Here is a 17,185-nt window from a genome sequence, read left to right on the forward strand (position 1 = left end):
TCAGGTGTGACAAAGCTTTTATTTGTAAAAAAATAATAAATATCTAGGACAAACAATTCAACATCTTATCACACATTTGAATTTCATTTACACCACTAGGTACTGTGAGCTATTACAGTATCTGTTCCTCTATCGGATTTAAATATGAGCTGTCACTCACCTAATAAGGAAGCTCAGTTAATACACAGTAAAGAACATGTTATTAGTTTTTAAGTCCTCTTGATGAGAGGTGTGAGCCAGAACACACACACACACAGGGACACACACAAAAGTACTGTACAGCCACAGCTCGTGATCACGCCAGAGCATTCTGTACTCTGGAGGTCTGGAGACCGACCAAGGCTTGTTCCTCGACCCCTCCCCCCCATCCTTTCCTCTCACGTTCTCTCCCTCTTTACATCCCTCAGCTCTTGACACATCATTTTCAATCTGTCAGTTTCTACATCACTGCATGCCCTCGCAGCCTAACCCATGAGTCGAATTGCCTCAAGAACACTTTGATTCGCCTCATGAGGATATTTACACTTTATGAACGACACTGCATGCAGCAGTGTTGAGGCGAACCAGTGCGAGCAGCAGCTGGTTCACAGCGATTCCACTGAAAGATCAGCAGATCTGCTGAGGCTAGCTGGCCCGGCACAGGCCGAGATTAACCCACGGCACAGCTGAGAACACATCCCCTGCCTCTTTTTAACAATGCAATTTCTAATCCCACTGACCACCAAATGCCAACATTGACAAAGCGTGACATTTACCTGGTGCTGTGCTTGTCAAGAAACACAGATAGTGCTACAGATCTACAGTGTTTAGGGTTTATGATGAATGCCACTAGAGATAAATCTATATATATTTTGTCATGCTCTTTCTTGACTCGCTCTGATCAATAACTATTCTTCTGTCATCCTTCCTGTCTCTCCCTATCATCCCATCTTTCTCTTTTTTCATCCTCTCTGGGCCTCCTGTGACATTGAGCGACCCAGTGGTTTGGTAGCTTTGGCAAACTCCATGAGGGTTGGTTTGACAGGGGGAAGGTCTCTGGTGATTTCGTCCACAGTCCTCTTGCTGGGACAGGCCCCGTCTGGAGTGGGGAACGGCTGCAGGTCATCCTCGGTGTGCGGGGCTCCACGTCCAAGCCTTACACCCAGTTCTGCAGGAGTGAAGATGGGCAAGGGGAGCGTCATTCTCTTCGGCAGCAGCTGGTGTTCCCTCACCCCTCTTTCCACGGTGCCAACTCTGAAGACGCCAGAGGGGCAGGTCTGTTTCAGTGATCGGGCCTGCCACTGTCGTGACATAGTCTCCCTACGAGAGTCGTCGTTCATTTTCATTGTCTGTCTGCAGGCATGAGAGAAATTTTTAAATTAGAAACAGTGGGAGCACTTACTATGATTCATCTAGTTGATCATTCAATTTTAACTTTTCAATATGAGTACAGTTCTAACACAAGATCAGAAAGAAGAGCCACATCTTATGATGGTAAAGTAAATCACAGGATCACATTAGTATGAACCTCTCACCTGTCCTGAGGTTGAGTCTTGAGGCTGACACTGTGCCAGTCAGCAGTGTAGCTCTCCCTCTGAGCCTTGTTCTCTTCCCGTAAGCTACAGCTCAGCTCAGCTCCCACCACCACACCATTATGTTTCCCCAGGATGGTACAGATTGGCATCTTGTCTGCTGTAGGAAGGTCTGTCTTAGATTTATTGTTCCCGGTGGGTCCTGTTGAGCAGTCTCTAGATCTGGTCTTGCGTCTCAGATGTGGATGTTTGTCCAAGGAAATACTGATGCTTCAGCTAGCTGTATCTTCTGGCTCCCACTACCACGCTCGCTCTATGCTCTGTCTGTGTCTGGGATCAGGTCTGTCCACCACTTTTATAGTTCTGCTGGTGCTATTTCTGATCCGTGTTGTCACTCCACAATCACTGTACACGGTCATTCAACACCAAGTACCCCATGTCTCATTCCCTGAAAGCTGGAAGCCACTCTGAGGAGGGGTTAGGGGTAATTGAGCTGAAAATCCCCTGATTCTCAAATTGTATGCCCAGTCACCTCTGTATACACTCAGCCCAACACTTTCCAATTCAGCTGTGAACACAGTGTCATAGGAAAAAGTATCATAAACATAGGAGAGGTTTTGAACTGGTTGTAAAAAAGCTTTTAAAGATACCTCATTAATGTGGAAAGACGACAATAATGCAACAACTTTTAAAATCCACAAACATTTCAGGCCTGTGTTGATCAACAGGAAAACCTCTACCACTGAGAGATATAAGGTGAATATCTAGAGCTTTATGTAGTGGATTCGCTGATTCGTTTTTATTCCTAACACAATTCAGAAGAAGTTATACAACAGCTTGAGACAACATCAATCCCCTCCTCATCCCTCTTCAACCACATTACAGTACACTGCCTCTTCACAGCAGAGAGAGAGAGAGCTCCGCCGCTCCATCCCCAGTGATTCATTACCTCAGTGATGGAGCACCACGCAAGCAATAATCAACTCAAATTACAAAATGTGAAACGCACACACAGACACAGACGTGCACAAACATTCACCTCTGACAGTAATCTGCCGGTATGATATTGCTACCCGTCCCTGTGTCTGACTCACTCCCCCACTTCGGGAACTGATACGTACATATATCAGATATCACACATGCAGCGTAAAGTACCATCATCCTAATGACAAGAAGCCTGATCGGTCACGTTCTCAAAAGACATTCAAGTGTTGTAATCGTGATAATTAAGAAATTCTAGTTGTAACATTGACAATTGTGCCAAATTATGACATTAGAATAGAAGCAGATAGATAGATAGATAGATAGATAGATAGATAGATAGATAGATAGATAGATAGATAGATAGATAGATAGATAGATAGATAGATAGATAGATAGATAGATAGATTTTAGATTTCTTTTCTGCAGCTTCCCAGCGGGGTGATATTGTGTGTAATATTGTTCGCTGTCTGAGAAAGAACAGAGGGCAAGAACACCATAGGCATCCTTGGGGTCATGCGTTCAGGCATGTTATGACACCATGGCAACCATCAAATGCCATTTCAGAAACTTAGTAAGTCACTATGCAAGGTCCTCCAGTGTTGAGATCATACTTGTTTTGGAGCTGACTGGAGCAAACAGGTTTTAAACTATCTGGTACTCACCTGGTAAAACTGCGAGAACACATGAGTCACGCTGTGCTAATAAACCCAGGAGTGTGAGGGAGTCTGCAAAGGTGACCAGTGATGAGGCGAGCGCTGTCACAGTGATCCACCCCTGTTTTGTCCCCCGTCCCTGCACCCACATCAGATCAGGCCGAGCCAGGAAGGAACTTTGCGTTGCATAACAACACACCACCACAGCTGTTGGGAAGTGACATTTAAATGAGCTGTCACCAAGAGAGATGAGGAGTGGGATGGAAAGAGGGAGGAGAAGAGCATTTGCGGGATAAAGCCAGGGCCTGTCAGGAGGTGGTAAATAAGGTAAAATATTGTGAGTGCAAGTAAGACAGCTTATTTTTGTGACAGATGAGTACATTTGGGAGGACAGAGAGAGGAGCCTCCTACACAGGTCAGCCTGACACAAAGTGCTTGCTTAGCAGAGAAAAAGAATCTGAGGGAAAGTTAACTTTCTGCTGATTGCAGCGTGGAAACATGTACACTATCTTGAGCTTGACTCTCGAGTTTCACACAGAGCTAGCATCACAGTGTGTTATTGTGCCATTGCGCCAGCCGTCTGGAGCCATGTTCAAACATGTGCCATCACCATGAGTGTCTTTCTTACATAACAACAACAACAACAAGCAGCCAAAATACCATCACCATCCATTTTGCAACACGCTCTGGTCCCAGTGGGATGGTCAGATGCTGGCCAAGGCTGCACCAAGCCAGGATATGTGTTATGTCTGTGGCTCAGAGTACAAATTAACAACACATGCAGTCCACATGTGGCAGGACACACCTTCCACACAGAAATGTCTATTTAAGGTTTAAACTGCCTATACCCATTAAAATAGTTGTTTATTATTATACTTTGTCCTATTGGTGCCTTCACATGAGCTCAAGGGAAGGCATCTTACCAATAGATGACATTGTACACATAACCAGATGCATCTTTATTTCATCACTCATGAATTGAATAGAACATAACACATACAAAAACTGTCACATTTTCAACAACTTACTGAATCGGGGAGGAACAAAACATGAAACCTGAATGTCACATACGCAATCGTTTCAAAAGTCCAACATACAGGACTCACAGCACCACTTTCACATTCTCATCTGCACTTTTCTAAAACGTTTGAAGGCAAACGTGTGCTTTTAATAAGTCGTCAAGTCATCGAGTACAGAAAGCGCACATACACAAATTCTGAGCGTGACATCAGATTACAAAGCTATTTTTCAGTGTTGTTACCAATCATGTGATTGAATGAAACAAGGGCTGATCATAGGACAACATATAAAGAGGCTCTACTCAAAGGAACATTGCTACCCTGAAGGTTCACAAAACTGAACAATGAACAGGCTAGATACTTAATAAAACTCTTGACTGAACAGAAATAAACCCAGAAAAAAATAGTTTGCATGTCTGTAAATAGAAAGTAGAAAAGTCCTTTTAGATTTGGACGTGTGAAAACAGAGTAAGATTGAAGCAGTGTAGTTCGGAGAGAAAGGAGAAACATCCAAGAAGCAGCAGCCACATTGTTACAATCAGACAATCAACACTTCATCTATGTAATTCTGTCATCCAGGTCTCCAGGGTTGACGACTAGTGCCACCTGCCTTGTGTCTATCATTACTGCAGCCAGCAGATCTTAAGATCTATCGCTCAAGTTCCCGTCTTCTCTTTCGCTCTCGTCGTCTTCATCACCTCCTCCATTCATGGAGGCCTCTACCCTGGCCAGCAGCAGCGGCAGGTTTATGGCAAGGCCCGGTATCTCCTCGTCAGAGTCATCCTTTGGAGGATAGAAGCGCTTTGCCTTTGCCAAAAAATCATCAGCTATATCTAGATAAAGGAGACGATCCTGTGGAGAGGGAGGAAGAAACTGGTTGGAGCATGGAAACTGTTGTCTTATTATGATAAGAACCTGAGTATTAAAGGGACAGTGATTCTATTGCACCACTGGGGTTGAATATGCCAAACTGGGCTGTGGACCTACAGTGGACCAATCCCCTTAAAATAGGTTTGAGGATGAGTGGGGGTTTCATTAACCATAAGCTCCAGATCAGGTATTAGTAAAGTGTTAGTATAAATTCTAAGTTAATGTCTGTGCAGCTCCCTCAAACCAGCCCCCGCTCTCACCAGGATGAACAGGTATCTCTCTGGTGGTGGCTCTCTGCTGCTGAAGATGGACGTTTCAGAGTGGAGCGTCTGAAGAAGGGCACGTGCTGTTGGGGCATTACGCATACGATCGAGTGAGGCACCTGCAGACACTGTCAGCAGGGAGTCTGCCTCTGCCATGAAACCTGGAGAAGAAGAAGACAAACCACTTCCGGTTACTCTGTACATACGGGTGACAGTGTTCTTTACGTCACATCTGTCCAGCCTCACCTAGGTTTTCCAAGACTGTCTTCCATTTGTCTCTGACTTCTCGGCGTGTGTCTCTCATGGCCTCAATGTCAACACTCAGACGGCGATAACCCTAAAAACGAGGAGGACAAGGAAGGAATTTTAAAGCTCTGTCAGCTGAGTGCTATTTCTCATCTACATTCTGCAATTTGACAATTTGATCACTGCGCTGCTGATCTACAGTTGATTTGAATAACTGTTCATAATGTATTTAATAGAGTTTATGACTTATCATTATGATCTTTTCTGTCTTTTGCACTTATTTGACACTTTCACATCTTACATAATCACCATTATATATATATCCCTGTCCTGCTCTGTACCAGTTAGCAAACCCCCCCATATAAATATAGGAATAAATGATGTATATCTTCCCCTGTCACGTACCGTGGATCCCATGCGAGTCTTGTTCCTGGCCTGCAACAGGACGTAAAGGGCACGGTCGTCATCTCTCTCTGAGTGGCTAGGGTCACCTGGTTCACTCCACAAGTTGGTCTCCTCATCACGACGCTTCTGGACTTCACGATTGAAATACTCCAATGGATCCTCACTGCATGGTCAGTCAAGACACACCCGCATCAACAACAAGTAACACTAGTCGTATCAAAGTGGTATGTGGTGCTCTAATGTCTTCTTACGGTAACAGAGGCTGCTTCTCATCGTCGTCGTCTTCGTCACGAGCGCAGCAGCAGCAGCAGAACTGCATACAGAACTTCTTCAAGGCTGAACCCATCCCTCAGTTGCAGTATTTCACTTTGAATTGGCAACTTTCTTGGTTCTTTAAGCAGTAGTACAATGGATTCCAGTGCTGAGTCAGGATGTGAATGCAGCTTGAAGAACTCCACAATGGTGCTGTCCCTGAAGATGCTCGTTATTTACAGCCTATTAAAAAAAAATGAAGATTTGGCAAAGTGAGAAAAATAAGCTGTCATTATATTTCTATAGTCCACTGGAATTATTAATCGTCTGGTTTCAATCTCTTCAATTTCTGGTAAACATGATCAGATAGAACAAAAAGTTGCTGATCTCCAAACTCTACCTAATTTTTAGCTTCCCATTTTTCTAGGAGCCCGCCGTGGCTCCACATCCAGTAGAGGTTTGTCCTCCAAATTATTGGCCAGAGCCTGTCTGGGTAGAGGAGCTCAGGCAAATGGCAGCCCAAGGACCAGCGCTTCTCCTGGAGGACAATGAGAGCAGTGAGAAACTTGCTCTCTCATCAATTCAAAAACACATATTTACACACCCATAGCCTCAGAAGACAGTCACAGCACAATCATGTGAGCTGCTCCATCTTTCGTCCTTGGCATTGTGTTTTGCCCGGAGGACAACATATCTCTGCCTCACAGTGGGCAGTAGGTCTGATTACACACTCTGTATTCAACCTGTACTGAAGGATTGTGAAAATACTTAATATACAGTTAAAGAAATTACCTAACAATGAAAGTGATGAATTTGGTTGCATGTATAGCACTTAATTTTCTAAAGAATTCCTATGAATTCATGTCCACAGATTATTATCAATAGATAGGATTGTGATTCAATGCAGGATAAAAATAACCAGAACATGGACGGTGCCTTGGCCTGCAGAAGCCAGCGTAATTAAAGCGTCACGCATAAAAACATAGGCTCAACTCACACAGTACTGTCATTCATAACATAAACACCCTGAGGATCCAAAGCTGGAAAATACACGGGTATTATAGGACTTTAATGATTCCATAAGAGGCATTCAGTTTCACTTAAGAGTGGTAAAAGGACATTATGTAGATTACCAATAGGATGTTAATACGATTTCTAGTACAAAACAGAAGACAGATGAGGTTTATAATAATCAATGCAGCTCAAACAGTCAGGAATTCTGATATTTTATTAGAAGATACTGGTTAAGACACAATAAAAACTATTGGTCAGTTGTTATGGCTTTAAATTAACAAGTTTGATGAATGACATGATGAATAGCAAAAATTAAAAAAAAATTAACCAAAGGCTTCATATGTATACAGTCTATCACTGATGAAAGTATAAGCTTTGAATAGAACATAAATGCAAAGCAAAAGAGAAGGCTGATGTGATGTTACTGTGATCAAGGCACCGGGCTGAGATTATTTACTTTCAGTCGACATTCCTTCTGTACAGTGAGTAGCTAAAATTAGTGGTAACAAGTATTTCAGCTACATCCAAATAAACACGGACTTCATTAAGAGCAATAATTTCAGACTGTGATTGCAGCTTCTACAAATACCGCTAAATAACTTCCAACGTAAAATGCCTCAAGGCCGTGTGGCCATGTTGTGAGTGTAAGGTGACAAATGACTGCATCACAGTTACACCCATGAATATGCACCTTCAATGTATGAACGTATGCCTTATTTCATACGACTGATTAGTAAGAGTGGTCCACTGTCTTTGATTCACCTCAAACTGTTTTCAAGACATAAACAGTTCAAAATCATGATTGTTCTGAGGTACATCATAACACTGTTCTGCAAAGTTGATGAGGTGGAAGTGACATTTTTAAACGCTCAAACAACATGATGCTTCATAATTTCAGAAATGACAGAACAACCTCATTCAAAGTCATATTTTGGGGCCTGAGGGAAACGCCAGTCAGTGAAAATCATTTCACTACAGTAATAAACTCTTGATGACAAAAATGAGTTCAGCTTTTGCTTAACCACAAGTGCACTTGAGGTTAATGGCACAAAACATAGCTTTAGCAAGTGTACAGTATCCTAATTTATGGTAATTTTTATGTTTATTTTTCTTAACAGAGCTTGATAATGCATTTTCAACACCAACTAGCAGCCTCCTGAGCTGGTTTGACCTCAAGGCCGATCCCAAAGTGCAAAACAAAAGCAGTATTTAAAAACACTTATTGATTAAATGTTGGCAAAGGATTTTTGCACCATGGAATAAAGGATGGTAACAAACTAAGAGGCGTTGTTTAATCAGTAGTGTCTCCCTCTAGTGGTGATCAGACAGCAGGTGACGTTTTGCTGTTACAGTGCAGTCAAAGAGAATAAACTGTGTGAAAACAGCTCTTATCCAATCGAATGTAAGTGTTTGTTGAAAATATGGCTGTCAGGCGAGGGTTTGCTTTAGGACAGGCACACCAGAGAAACATATTTAAGTCATTTGAAACAAAATAATAAAAAAGCAGCTATTTAGTGGTTAAGTGTGGAGTAAGATAAGGCTCAGAGAAACGGCCACTTCAGTCATGCCATCGTATCAGCTCCTCTGTAACATGTGAGACGCACTCCTGCACAGGGAAGATCACTTCCATCTTCATCCAAGTCTTCTCGTTTCTGTCCAGCTGGCCACAAAATGTCTTCAGGGAGCAGCTCTCGTTGCACAGGGAGGGACACAACTAAATAATTATAGGTCCACCCAAAACATATGTATGTGATCACATCTGAAACAACAGTGTAGAATTGAAGAATAAAGAGGACGATTGTCTTTCATTCTTTTCAGAAATGAATCTCTCCTCTCTTTGTGAATGCGTGGTCACGTGTCACACCTCCCATGCTTAGTGAAGTCTTTTCATTTACTGTTGCACACCTCCCCAGCGTAGACAAGTGTAATAGGCGGTGCTCCTGTTTTAACTGTGGTGGTGGGAGCGGTGAGAGGGCCGCAGGTCAGTAATGCGTTGGCGTAAATGGGACATGAATTCGAACATGGTGGCAGCGAGACTCTGGTGGATGAGGTAGCGGGGCAGGCGACCCTGATGAGACAAAAAGAGAGTGGTTTTATTGTCTTCACTCATATGATTATTTTTTCTAACTCAATACATTCCTATTATTTACATTATTCATATGCTAATAGTGTTTATTTATACATTTATGTTAATGGTTTCTAGGATAATTACCAACTGAACCACCCCCTATTTTCACCATTCTCATTCTGTTTTTCTACATCTCGTTACTATTTGCAGCTGCAACAACCCCTTCTCTAAATAAAGACAACGTCTGTCTGGTCCAGTGAACCAATAACTCGACGTTTCACCCTTCAGCTAAACAGCCCCAAATCAACTGTACCTGCTATGTGAGGCTTGACAGTTAGTAGACGCAGCTGTGATTTAGTGTGAGCAGCCCTTCACTATGCTTTACTCTGTAGGTTTGGTACACCTGATGTTTGCAAATTTGTAATTGAGCTGCTTTGCTGCTGTACATGGAGATTCCTGTTCCCATTCACTCACACATACACATTAGATGACTAATGTCTATATCTTGTCTTGAACATAAAAAAAAAATGCTACGGTAATGCTCGGAGCTCACCTTCAAGTCTGTGTTGAGAATCCAGATGAAGGTGCATACAGATGGGTTACAGCTGGATTTGAGGACTACAAATCCCCCTGGACCGTTCTCTCCTCTAACAAAGTAGAAGAGAGATTATAGAAATGAAACTAAAACAGCATTTTTATCAAATCAATATGTAAAACTCTAATTTAACAGTTTAAAGACAAAGAGCGCAGCTAAAGTTAAGGTCTGACCTGACATAGCGTCCGCATGGAGGTTTGATGTCATGGTCAGTTGCCATGCCAGCAGACAGGTAGCAGTCTCGTTTCCGTTCCACTCGTCGAACATTAACAAAATCCCTAAAGGAAGAAAAGCCAAGTCAATCAGCTGACTGTATTCAGAGCTGTAGTGCATACAAGATAAGAGATGAAAGGAAGCTGATGTAGGAAATAGTCACATATTGAAGCCTGCTGTATGTTGTGCTGACGTACCTCGCAGACACAACTCCACCTGCTGCTCCAGCTGAGACGTCATATGTTACCAGAGTGTTGTCGTCAATCCTCTGAAGGATCTGAAGAGAGAGGCAAAGTACTGTTCAGCACAGCACAACCAATAAAACTCGATCCCAAAGGACAGGAAGACAAAGTAAGAGGTTGTCTGAGTCGTCACCTGACACACAGAAACAGTTCGGTTCCACTGGACCATCTTCTCTGGCTGCAGAATAACCTCCTGATACACAAGCTCAGCTGGACACTGCATAAAGGCCTGAGCAAAACCAACACAATAAAAATCAAGTATGTCAGCAGCTGAAAACAACTTGGACTGTGCAACAAAAAATATGTAGAAACTCCACATTTAGTATTTGCGTGTCTTTTTCCTCCACTTTAGTCAGAACTGAAATAAATCTAACTACGCTGGCTGGTCTGAGGCACAGTCTGTTCTCTGTTGTTCATATGATCTCCTGAGGCAGAGGTCAGGACTTTGAAATTCAAAAAGGCTACGTTTAGCCTGAAATGGACATTCAGAACCTATTTTTATTGTGTTTAATGGAGTTATATTTTCTTCTTCATCTTAAAAGGGTTAATTGTTCCACAATATAATGGACCGTTTCTAAAATTGATCTTGGGACAATAATTTGCACATACGTGTATACAAATAACGCGACTTGTGTAATACTGTGTGATTTACTATTTTCACTGTATTATTTGTATTCTAGTCACTATATCTGTAATTATACTCAACTCATCTATGTTTAGATAAAAACAGAGCAAAGACAAGCTGTGTTTAATCATGTTCATTCCTCATGAGAGGAAGGAGAAGACCGCTAACATGTAGGCAAATCATGAGTTAAATATTACTATAAAATGGCTGTGCAAATGTTTTATAAGGAAAGAAGGAGACATCAAAATAGGAATATAAATGTAACAGGCTCTTTACAAAACCTTAGAGCAACTTTAACTATGTGTACTGTAATTATCTATTTAAAGCAGCACCTTCTCTGTAGTTTTAGAACCACAAAAAACCCCACAGGTGTTTTAGTATGACAGAAGTACAGCAGCTATAAGTGTAAGATTTGGCATTTGGTGGGTTTATTATACAGAAAGATAAGTTTGTTTCTATTATTTGTGTTAAGGTGCTGTTTTATAAAAAGAAATCAAGAAACTCCACTGGATTCAACAAATCACCAAATAAAGTTTATAGGTCAGCTGATCGATGGCACATGAACACCTCAGGCCATTGAAACGCAGCATAGATGTGTCTAAAAATAAAATGAATCTGCTCCGACTGTAACCACACCTTGTTTATGTAATGGCTATAAAGCAATAAACCATTGGACAGCAGCGCTCGTCACACAGCCTGTAGTCATGGAGTTAAAAAGCAGGCTTCCTCTGTGAGACATACACAGAACAAAGGAACTCCTTTGTAACGAGCCTCCAGCTCCTCTGAAGTTACTGTGACAGCACTGGGGAGTCATTTTAATATCTGATTTAATTTAACACCCCATTAGTCTCAATTATTTGCCACTCTGCCCTCTAGAGGTTGTTCAAATACATAAATGCTTATCAGCTACTGTTAATTCAGTTATGACCAAACGAATTGTGAAATCTGCACTCATATACAGTCTGATTATAACAGTTACAATAATGCAGTACAGGACAACATTAGCCTCATATATAAAGTGACAGTGAAGATTAATAACCATATGACATGTCTAACCATGATGAATAGCTACAGTGCAGTGAGCCTAGACATGATTCCGTTAGTAGGTCACTGCTGGAGTGTATGTTTTGATGAGATACAGCTTCACAATGAACACTCAAAGGACTGCTCTACCTTGAGAATGAAGGTTTTTCCATGGAAGGGAATCTCCAGGGTGTAGACCGAGTCTCCTATGTCCTGGCATAAAACAAAGAGTTGTTATCATGATTCTTTTGCTTTCATTTCAAGGAAAACAAAACATAATACTACGCAACAGTGAGTCACTAAATGAAAAAAAGGAATTAGTGGAGATTATGGAGTTAACATCGCTGTATATCTTATAATGTCAGATACTGAAATAACTGGTTTAACTACAAATGAAACTATCCCAGCAGTGAACAAATGTCTCTAAGGCTGGATTAGGTTTTTCTACATTGCTAACATATCTGGCTTAACTGAATTTGGACACAATAAAATACATAAAATACTTCTATGTCTTATGTGTTTTATATATGATTTAAATGTGTGACATCTTCACATCATTTTAATACAGTTTATATAGAATACAGTTAATACCAGGTGTAAATGCATGCAGAGTGAGATTAAAATGTGACAGAATCAGGTTATGACATTATGTAAAGAGCCATAGGTCACATATAGATCAGATATAAGTAAGCTAATTCATATCCTTACATTGTTTTTTTCAAATTTCCAGTTGTCCTCCTGAGCTAGGATCTGCTCAACCACTGACATGGCCTCACGACCCTGCCTGACATACTCCTTCTCCTGGAATGAGAGGAATGAGGATGAAGAATCACAGTCGTTGTCAGGAGAACAAAAGCTAGTATAACAGCTGTAAAAACTGACGCAGTACCTGAGCAGTGACAGCTTTGCGCCCAAGGCCTTCCTCATCCAGATCCTCATCAGAGCCTGCAGACACAGTTTCAGGGTCAAAAGTCAATTTGGAGCTCAAATAGGGACAAACGCACTGAAGCAAACCGTACTGTAGGGTCATTTCATCAATACTCATCAATAAGCACAGGTCACCTGCGACAGATTCAGGTGGAGAGTAGAACTGTCCGTCTGAAACAGCACGGGGGTAGATCATGGGGGCACGTTCACAGGCTGCATTCACCATTGCTAGATAGGCTGTGGTCACAGAGGGGAAAACCGTTATAAAGAGGAAACACACGTTTGCGGGGTTGTGATCCAATTTTTCTGGTGCTCTGCCCCCACCTCTTTCTTCCTCAGCTTCCTGAGTGAGCACCTTGAAGTCGAGGAACCAGGTCTCTAACCAGGCCACCACAAACGATGTGATGGGCAGCACATAGCCAAAGGCATTTGTGGAGAGGAGCTGTGTACAGAGATGCAGGCTGGTGAGATTCTTGCTCTTAAGAAATACTGTACAATACTAACATAACTTAATACAAAGCAAGTTATTGGGATTAGAATTCAATAAAGAGGGCAGGGCTCTACATTGACATTTAAATATTTCTTGAAACTGGTGTCTGTAAATGAAATCAAAATTAGAGGCAGTTATTAATTCAACTTAAATCAAGTGTTGAATTTGCTTATTTAATATTTTAAACAGGCATCTTTATTTTCTATTAAACTTATAAAGCTTAACTAATTATCAACAAATATTTCTAAGATAATAAAACACTTGATGGTTCACAGTTATCTTATCAGCTATAGATTGGCTTCAGAAACACAAAATCTGCCTTTTGGAGCGCCTCAGTCCGAGCTCAGGTCATAACTCAATAGAGAGGCTGTGGAACGACCTATAGAGAGCCGTTTACACCAGGCGCCCTATGATAATGGCCGAGCTGAAGCTAATGAATCTAATCTGCATATACAGGAAGCATCCAAATGTTCAAATGTTGTTTAGATATTGTGTTCACGAGAAATGGGTGACCACATGGACGGACAGAGCACCTAAAAAAACATACTGCTTCAGGCCCTGAATAGGTTTGATGTGGAGGTGTAAAAAAATCCAGAGGAGAACATAATTGCAAAGTGGTCAAACTGTATGGGCAGAAAAGCAGAAGTGAGAAAGCTGAAGTGGTTTAATCTAATATGACTGCACCACACACGCGCATGACAAGACGCATGCATGTCACACTCACATTAGACAGGATGACCTTCAGGACAAGGAAGACACTGGTAACTAGAGTGGTGATCTGTGGAGGAAGGAAGACGAAAATTTGTTTACCACCGAAAAATATAACTTTACAGTATTTGATCACATGAATGAGTTCACTTACCGCAATAACCCACCAATGCTTCAGCCGAAAAGCTGCGTAACCCACTTGTAGACACAGGAAACGAAACACTGCAAGAAGCTGTAACAAGGAGGAAGAAACAGAAAAAGAAAACAACCTCAGGCGTTTAATTTTCTCATGTATTGCATGAGAAAATGTTTCTCCACTTGATCAATAAATGCAGACATGTGACCATGTTTAACATGGTGAGTTACTTTAAATCAGACTGCTTATGTGCAACTGGTGTCTGAGTGAAAGCATGATGAGAATTACACACAAATATACTTCAATTAAAATCTTATTAATTACAATCAACCAAAGACTTGGATAGACAAACTTACCAAGATGTCAAAGAAGGAAGTCCTGTAGTTATAATGGACAACCTCTTTGTCTAAACTATCCCAGACTGTGCTGGAGCTCTGCAGAAGAACAAAGCACATCGGCATTAAACTGCTTCTTAACCATGACTGAAGGTGAAGACAACATAACGATTTTGTTGAACCTAACTTACATTCAGTTCAATAATCCAAAGAAGTGAGATGAAGAGCAGATCAAATGTCACAAAAAGACAAAAGGTGCGACGGACGTCAGAAATGGCCCTGCGCTCTGCAGGTGGTACCAGCAGGTACGGGGATGGGATGGACAGTGATGTAGAGTAGGAAGCGTTTAGGGAGGCGATGGCAGGGAGGCTGCCCCCGAGCTCCCCATAGTCTCCACCCGGCATTCCTGCAGTGACACAGGAAACTCCCCCAGCTACAAGGCAAATAAAGGTGTTATTTATAATCAGATTCACAAACTGTCCAATATTATAATCGCACCACATTTAAGCTGAAAGTCAGTCAGCAACATAATCACAGTTTGAATTCCAATACAAAGGCTGTCATTATATTTATACTCTGAAGATTAAGGCACACCGGAGTCAAATAAAAGTTCAGATGTTTATTTAAGATATTATTCAGCGACAATGAAAACAATCAAGTGATTTCATAAGTAAGCTATGTTGCCGGTGTTGACTCTAGATAAAGTTTCTTTCATCAGGGCAGCATCCAAACTAACAAAAGAATCTGGTGAATATGGCAAAAGTGACGAATACAGAAGAGGAGTTGTGCAAAAATGGTTTCGTTATGATGAAGCGCACATTATTTGACACCTCCTTCTGTGCGAGTTGGAAAACGGTTCGGAGCAGTAAAAGCAGCAGAGCTTCAATACTCTGTGTGTGATCTTATGACTTCCCTCACCTCACCACAGGCCATTTCATCGGGTTTGGGGCTCAGAAACACACATGATTCTTTTAGCTGTAATAGTTGTATGCAGTTTTACTGTGCAAAAATGCACTGTTAGATAGTTGTGGTCAAGATAAACTACTAGCAAGGTTAGGTTTTCAGCTTTTTAGTCTTTTGCTTTCATTTCAAGGAAAACAAAACATAATACTACGCAACACTAGTCTTTATTTATCCAGTAGTCTTGTGTGGGTGTTACAATTGAGCTAATGTTTCTCTGTTGACTATGTGGTTATGAAACAACCAACTCTATGACATTGAAGCAAGTTGTACTACACTGAATACCTGCTATACTGTACAGACAAAAGATTTGTCCTGCAAAGTGTCTGAAGGAGTGCAGTAAAAAAGGAAGTGCCCCATGTCAATTACACTTTACTGTAATTATGTTTTTGTTTATTTATGTATGTCGCATTTTTGGTAGAATACCTGTAGAAACAACAAGAGTTTGTTTTTGCACAACAAGCACTGGGTCATTGTTGGCGTTTAGATAAGACATCTTTATATCTTTAAAGCACTGATTGAATTTAGTTTTAGCGATAGAGGTTTCAGACCGCATGACTCCCCCGACTTCAGCTAAAAACAAACAACTGTCTAATGGCGCTGAGGAAAGCTAGCGAGCTAAACTACCGCAGCCGGTGAGTGTTTTTAAAAAAGAACAAAGGCATCCACAGGATTTCTGGTCACACTCACATAAAAAAAACAACTATTGTAACGAAGAAGCTGCGAAATAGTCACTGCTGTTAGCTGCTCCTGTTAGCCTACAGTGGCTAACTTACCTTCGTTTCTCACTAAGTTCCTGTCATTACCCCGTCATTAAAAAGGAAATACACACATGTCACTTTATCTACGGGACGGAACACTATTAAACAAGAAAGCTAATGTAACATTACACTAACAGTAACTCCCCAAACCCCGTATTTAAAGCATTTAACTCACTTAATTTACCGCATCAACATCGCCTGACAAGTCTTCCGGGATGACTTTCAAAGACCAACCGCGTCAAGATGAATCACCGCCTCGCTTCATTACGTTGAAAATCACGTGACCACTATAATGGCGCATCTCAGCGCTTCTCTGAGCGAAACTCTTTATTTTGAACGTCTTTACGCGTCTGCTATAAAGTTGGTGGAACTGAAGGGTAATAGTGATTTTAATCTCCGTGTTTTTAGGTCAAAAACGCAACAAAACATTAACAAGCCGAAATATTGTCAGACCTATAATATAGAACACTTAGTTTAAAAACAGGACAATTAGAAAATATGTTACCTTAGAGGATGAGAGGATACTCAACAGGCTTACTTACTTTGTCAATTACGTTGTGTCTGCTGTTCACATCTGACATTTGATACAATCAGTTAATCCTGGAGTTTTGTTTTGAATGTACAACCGGAAGTATTCCTATGCTACTGTGGCTAACTTCACAGCTTGGTCTGTTCAACCGGCCGATTCGGAGGACACTAAACACAAATAAATATTCACTCATCTCAACTCCATGAACATCACGTCAGGCATGAGAGGGTCCTACTTTTATGGTACACACACACACACACACACACACACACTGAAAAGTTCGCACTCAGCTGTATTACAGACTGTAAACGTCGATACAACAACATCATGCTACAACGTCCGGTGACCACTTTCAG

At 41.4% G+C, this 17,185-nt stretch overlaps 3 protein-coding genes across 4 annotated transcripts; all 3 read right to left on the bottom strand.

The window, feature by feature from the left end:
• tcap (titin-cap (telethonin)) lies at positions 1 to 1,855 on the bottom strand. Its single transcript, XM_026367611.1, has 2 exons — positions 1,515 to 1,855; positions 1 to 1,332 (listed from the first exon to the last, which is right to left on the bottom strand). Exons 1-2 carry the CDS (start codon positions 1,661 to 1,663, stop codon positions 942 to 944), a joined length of 540 nt encoding a protein of 179 aa, XP_026223396.1. The 5' UTR covers positions 1,664 to 1,855; the 3' UTR covers positions 1 to 941.
• A 2,331-nt stretch (positions 1,856 to 4,186) lies between these two features.
• Positions 4,187 to 6,297, bottom strand: mreg (melanoregulin). Its single transcript, XM_026358677.1, has 5 exons — positions 6,203 to 6,297; positions 5,952 to 6,114; positions 5,547 to 5,637; positions 5,298 to 5,461; positions 4,187 to 5,019 (listed from the first exon to the last, which is right to left on the bottom strand). Exons 1-5 carry the CDS (start codon positions 6,295 to 6,297, stop codon positions 4,810 to 4,812), a joined length of 723 nt encoding a protein of 240 aa, XP_026214462.1. The 3' UTR covers positions 4,187 to 4,809.
• A 1,116-nt stretch (positions 6,298 to 7,413) lies between these two features.
• On the bottom strand, positions 7,414 to 16,547 carry stard3 (StAR-related lipid transfer (START) domain containing 3). Of its 2 annotated transcripts, none has more exons than XM_026358595.1 (15): positions 16,476 to 16,547; positions 14,771 to 15,012; positions 14,601 to 14,678; positions 14,263 to 14,340; positions 14,125 to 14,178; positions 13,235 to 13,352; positions 13,046 to 13,147; positions 12,873 to 12,928; positions 12,692 to 12,784; positions 12,134 to 12,196; positions 10,469 to 10,564; positions 10,291 to 10,370; positions 10,054 to 10,158; positions 9,839 to 9,932; positions 7,414 to 9,285 (listed from the first exon to the last, which is right to left on the bottom strand). In XM_026358595.1, exons 2-15 carry the CDS (start codon positions 14,981 to 14,983, stop codon positions 9,163 to 9,165), a joined length of 1,353 nt encoding a protein of 450 aa, XP_026214380.1. In that variant the 5' UTR covers positions 14,984 to 15,012; positions 16,476 to 16,547; the 3' UTR covers positions 7,414 to 9,162. The 2 variants fall into 2 exon arrangements, with proteins under 2 accessions (XP_026214380.1, XP_026214388.1); XM_026358603.1 differs by lacking the exon at positions 16,476 to 16,547 and adding an exon at positions 16,316 to 16,419.
• Between the last annotated feature and the right edge of the window lie 638 nt (positions 16,548 to 17,185).

The sequence above is a fragment of the Anabas testudineus genome, chromosome 8, assembly GCF_900324465.2.
Source record: "Anabas testudineus chromosome 8, fAnaTes1.2, whole genome shotgun sequence".
Classification (NCBI taxonomy): domain Eukaryota; kingdom Metazoa; phylum Chordata; class Actinopteri; order Anabantiformes; family Anabantidae; genus Anabas; species Anabas testudineus.

What these genes read in the sequence shown, in the direction of transcription:
- stard3 (XM_026358595.1), bottom strand. Translation starts at nt 14,983, where the DNA reads ATGCCGGGTGGAGACTATGGGGAGCTCGGGGGCAGCCTCCCTGCCATC. An exon ending in CTTCCTTCTTTGACATCTTG is followed by an intron (nt 14,341 to 14,600) that starts GTAAGTTTGTCT and finishes TCCTTGTTACAG; the next exon opens with CTTCTTGCAGTGTTTCGTTT. An exon ending in GGTGGAGTTGTGTCTGCGAG is followed by an intron (nt 10,159 to 10,290) that starts GTACGTCAGCAC and finishes TTCTTCCTTTAG; the next exon opens with GGATTTTGTTAATGTTCGAC.
- tcap (XM_026367611.1), bottom strand. Translation starts at nt 1,663, where the DNA reads ATGCCAATCTGTACCATCCTGGGGAAACATAATGGTGTGGTGGTGGGA. An exon ending in AAGACTCAACCTCAGGACAG is followed by an intron (nt 1,333 to 1,514) that starts GTGAGAGGTTCA and finishes TCATGCCTGCAG; the next exon opens with ACAGACAATGAAAATGAACG.
- mreg (XM_026358677.1), bottom strand. Translation starts at nt 6,297, where the DNA reads ATGGGTTCAGCCTTGAAGAAGTTCTGTATGCAGTTCTGCTGCTGCTGC. An exon ending in GAGAAGCAGCCTCTGTTACC is followed by an intron (nt 6,115 to 6,202) that starts GTAAGAAGACAT and finishes CTGACCATGCAG; the next exon opens with TGAGGATCCATTGGAGTATT. An exon ending in AGAGATACCTGTTCATCCTG is followed by an intron (nt 5,020 to 5,297) that starts GTGAGAGCGGGG and finishes CCCTCTCCACAG; the next exon opens with GATCGTCTCCTTTATCTAGA.